Source organism: Rhododendron vialii, chromosome 8a, assembly GCF_030253575.1.
Source record: "Rhododendron vialii isolate Sample 1 chromosome 8a, ASM3025357v1".
Taxonomy (NCBI): Eukaryota; Viridiplantae; Streptophyta; class Magnoliopsida; order Ericales; family Ericaceae; genus Rhododendron; species Rhododendron vialii.
In genome coordinates, this window is record NC_080564.1 from 1,455,119 (window position 1) to 1,459,801 (window position 4,683).

At 39.5% G+C, this 4,683-nt stretch overlaps 1 protein-coding gene across 6 annotated transcripts; it reads right to left on the reverse strand.

The window, feature by feature from the left end:
• Window positions 1–238: 238 nt before the first annotated feature.
• LOC131298235 (WEB family protein At3g02930, chloroplastic-like) lies at window positions 239–4,395 on the reverse strand. Of its 6 annotated transcripts, none has more exons than XM_058323593.1 (3): window positions 4,203–4,395; window positions 3,913–3,989; window positions 239–2,029 (listed from the first exon to the last, which is right to left on the reverse strand). In XM_058323593.1, exon 3 carries the CDS (start codon window positions 2,009–2,011, stop codon window positions 347–349), a length of 1,665 nt encoding a protein of 554 aa, XP_058179576.1. In that variant the 5' UTR covers window positions 2,012–2,029; window positions 3,913–3,989; window positions 4,203–4,395; the 3' UTR covers window positions 239–346. The 6 variants fall into 6 exon arrangements, with proteins under 6 accessions (XP_058179576.1, XP_058179575.1, XP_058179578.1 ...); XM_058323592.1 differs by having other exon boundaries at window positions 3,895–3,989; XM_058323595.1 differs by having other exon boundaries at window positions 239–2,035; window positions 3,895–3,989.
• Between the last annotated feature and the right edge of the window lie 288 nt (window positions 4,396–4,683).

A 4,683-nucleotide genomic window follows, 5' to 3' on the forward strand; every position in this document is an offset into this window, starting at 1 on the left:
AGGGTTCGGATCTTCTCCAGTTCAAATTTTGGATTGACCGAGACAGTCCGAATCTTAATCGTCCATTGGTATAATCAATGATTCGGATTTTTGCTCAGAGACTCTTACAATTAGTTCAAGTTTTTGGACTTTCCCCTCCGACCAAATTAAGAACCTGAGAGGATCCATACTATGCATCAAACTTCTCTTTAACCCGATAGGTCCAGGACTTCTGGTTCATCATACTATTTTCTCTGCCTTCATACACACGAAAACTTCGATTTCAAAGGCGAAAATACAAACAAATACTATATGAGTAATACAAACTCAACAACAGTTTATACAAAGGACCTATTCAAGGGATGGCTCATTTTTGTGCTTCACTCTTTTTCTTCAAGAGATCCCCAAACCTATGCAACAATGCTCTCTTTTTTCTCACTGAACTCTTATCATTTTCTGCATCTTCCAAACGGGACCCTTGTAGACCCTCCAAATCTTCTGAAATTCCCATTTTTTGATCCCCAACCTTCCCATTTACCTCTTCGCTTTCGTTGTGAACTTTCATCTCACTGAGATCGAAACTCAAAGCTTTGTTCGAATTCTTTCCGCTTTCAAGCTCCTTAAGAGTCGCTTTCCTGGACTTGGCTCTCCCTCCTTTGTTCTTCTCATCGGTCTTTGAGTCCTTCATAGAAGGGTCGGTCTTTGAGTCCTTCAGAGAAGGCAACGATTTCGATTCTCTGATGCTCTCAGTAGATGCAACCTCATTTATCTTGAGTCGTTCAATTTCCCTTGTAAGTAATTCCAAAGCCACTTCCTTTTCTGCATTGGAATCCTTGAGTTGCGAATTCTCAGCCCTAGCAATCCCTGAAGCTTCTTTCGCAACATTGGCTTCGTTGATCGCTTGCTTGAGAATATCCCTCAACTTGAAGTTTTCGTCCCTTGCTGCCTTAGCCGTATTCTCGGCTTCTTGTAGTGCCTCAACACATCTCATGTTTTCTTGTTGCACAAGATACATCTCATCTTCGGCCCCTTTTATGCAATTGACGAACCCTACTTCCTTATCGTTCCACGCCAAGAGCGACTCCTCTGCTTCTAACCTAAGTCTCTCAATCGTGTTTTTGTACTTTTCGGTTTCTTTCTTTGCTTCATCTAACGACTTCATATACGCGTCCTCGGTGCTCCTCACCATTTCCTTCAATTGTTCTGACTCTTGTTTTACATGGTCTAGCTCCAATTCAGTGGAAATGAGTTTCTCCTTCGCCAAACTGGCTTCTGTCGCGACTTCTTTTAGCGCTAACGCTAGATCATCCATGGCTTTCTTACTTTTCTCCTCCGCTTCAAAAGCTAAATTCAGTTCACTTTTAAGCGAGTTCACATCCTCAAGCAAGCTCTTGGCTTTCAACGAGGCAACTTCCTCGCCATCTTTTGCCAATTGAAGCTCGATTATCATACTTTCAAATGCTTCTTTTGTGTAATCTAAATTCCCATTTCTGCAATCAAACTTCTCTAACTTTTCGCGAAGAGAAATGACTTCAATCTTGGATTCCTCAAGCTCAATCTTGGTTTCCTCTAGCTGTTTGGTTTGGGAAACAACTGATTCAAACATTTTTGCTTCGGACATCTTTCCTCTCTCCACTTCATCCTCAAGTTCTTGAATTCTTCTCCTACCTTCGGACAACAATCCCATCGCGCGAGCCTCAGAGGCTTTTGATTCACTCAATTCCTCCTTCAACTCATCAAACAGCGCATCCCTCTCTGACAATTTGGTTTCAAATAGCATTGCCTTGTCGAGTTCAAACTTCAATGACTTTACGGTCTTCTCTTTCGCACTCAATTCTATTTTCGCATTCAATAATTCCTCTGCCACTTTATGAATGGAAAAATCGTTGCTGAGCTTCATATTGGTCTCCTGAGCCACCATTTTCATCTCTCTGAGCTCATCAAGGGCTTGATCTCTTTGTTTGTGAGCCAAACCTAATTGCTCCTTCGTCATTTTCAGCTCCTCCTCAATCTGACCCATTTTTTGCAGCATCTTCAAATCTCTATCAAGCTGTTCCTACATTAAGTAACACAAAACACATCACCCACAGATTCAATTCAATACATAGTACATGATTCATGCGGCACAAAATCACATTCATTAGAGTATATTTCTTGTACGTTCCAACCTAAAATCAATTGGCAATAGCAAATAGTTGGAGCAACCTTTAGATTACATTAACCAAGTTTGGATGGACTAAGTGAGCAATGTGAGATAAAGTCTGTAAGGATCGTCACACACATACGCACGATATATGAGTATAAACACTAAAGAAATCAACACAAAGATATACTTGGTTCTCCAAAATCGGGTACGTCCACGGGAGCAAGAGCGGCTACTGTTCTTTATTATCACAATATGAAATAGAGTTTACAACATAGAGTATTTATACCTATTCTATTCTAACCCTAACCAGGTTTGGCCTATATTCCAAAAATACCCTTGTACCATATCGTACCATACCGCAGGGGGCTACGCCCCTGCATTCCCCAATTACAGAACGTCTGGGCCTTCAGCCCAGTCTACTTTCACTGGATCATCAATGATGAGTCAGATGCCGTCGTTGCACTTCGCTCCACTTGTTCCACTCTGCTCCAGCATCTGGCCTTCTTTCTAGAACTCCTTAGTATCTCTTCATACTTAACATACGAGCCACAGCTCTAACAAAGTCTAACACTTCTCCACATGTGCAGTCTAGATGCACTGGAGGTATGGATTGATGAGGCAACAGTGCTACTTGCACATACTTTTGTGCACATATCATGCACATACATTTTTGTGGGGCCCATATTAGGGTCCCACAAAATGATCCAAACCGCTTATCTTTTTAAAAATATTTTTTGGAGGGTTCCTGTAAAAAATCAGCTCCAACGGATATCGATAAGAGTTTTCTCAGAAATCGTAGAGCAAAACAGAATGATTCGCCCTACAATTTTTGAGAAAGCCTTTACCGATATCCGTTGGAGTTGATTTTTTACGGAAACCCTCCAAAAAATATTTTAAAAAAAATAAGCAGTTTGGATCATTTTGTGGGACCCCGATATGGGCCCCACAAAAATGTATGTGCATGATATGTGCACAAAAATCTATGTGGGAATCATTACTGTTGATGAGGTGAGGCAGTTGACTCAAACGGAACCTCGACCACATGAGATGACTTGGGTGAGGTCCCTAAGACCTAGCTTTGATACCATGTTAGATTTTTTGTAAAGCCCCATCCACAAATTGCGCTCACAAAGCCATACCGCCCATCACCAATCCATGCCCACAAACCCGATTCAATCCCATAAATTGAAGAGAAAAAAATGTTCAAGAAAAATCTCTGTTTCTACGACAACTTGCTCAAAACCCATCAGAAATCCATCCAACCAACAAATTCAATTCGATCTAATACGAAAGATCCATCGAATATCAATCTGTCTCTAAATCAAATTGCACAGCAGTACAGCACCCATCATCAATACAAACCCATGTATTGAGTTTGATCCCAAATGATGCAGCCGGAATACGAAGAATATATATTGGTATCAGAGCAATATGAAACAAAAGTTCATAGTTTGATATCAAATCGCATAAGAGATGATCCCAACCAACAAATTCAATTCAGTCCGATCAGATGAAACAAAAGCTCTGTCATCAATTCCAAAACAATTCAATTCAATCACACGATAAAAAAAAGAACTTTATAAATATGTTCCTAGAATCCTAGCATCTTTTGAACAAAAAATTATGAATACGAATACCGATAAAAATATCCGACTCCGAATTAATTGGCAATGAGTGGAAAAACCGTCCAAGTTTATATACTAGTTTTTTAGAAGATAATTAACCGATAGTGGGACAATTTCAACAAATACAATGATCAAAACAAGTACCTCGGGTAAATTAGCAACCTTGCGGGGGTTATGGCGTTTGAATTAGAGATAGTCAAGGGAAGAATTGATCCGTGGTTCTTTCTCCCATAATCGATCTACAAAACAGGGCAAATCCACAAATTCAACGCCCAAAACGCATTAAGATCACGTTTTTTGATGGTTCCATGAATACCCAAATAGGCACAATCATGTCAATTATGCATGAACGGCGAGGATACAGACAAGACAGTTAATATTTACATTTGAAACCAAATTTGAGAGAGAGAGAGAGAGAGAGAGAGAGAGAGAGAGAGAGAGAAGTTTGATACCTTGATTTGGAACGTACTTTGTTGAATATGCACAGGATTTTCTTGTTAAATATCCCACCCATTCATTGGAAAATCAGGCAAGTACGCGGCAAAATTAGGATCTAGGACATGTATATACGTTTCAGAGAGAGAGAGAGAGAGAGGGAGGGAGAGAGAAAGTTCGTTAAAAATCCTATTGCCGGCTACGAACAAAGACCGCGTTGGCGGGCTTTTTCCTCGAAAACGGATCCTTCCTCTAATCTAGTATTTGACCATCTCCGTCTCTATCTATCTTTGTATCCATACAATTACCTCTGTACCCAAAAATATTGTTCGGTCTGTAAAATAATAACTAAAAATTATTCCAAATTATTTTTTGAAAAAAATTCAAATATTTTGCAACTAGTCACAAAATATCAATTAGTTATTTTAATTTATCAAAACAAGTCTGAATTTTTTTCGATAAAGATGAATTTTTTAAGTTTTTATTTTCGGACTGTAC

What these genes read in the sequence shown, in the direction of transcription:
- LOC131298235 (XM_058323594.1), bottom strand. Translation starts at nt 2,011, where the DNA reads ATGCTGCAAAAAATGGGTCAGATTGAGGAGGAGCTGAAAATGACGAAG.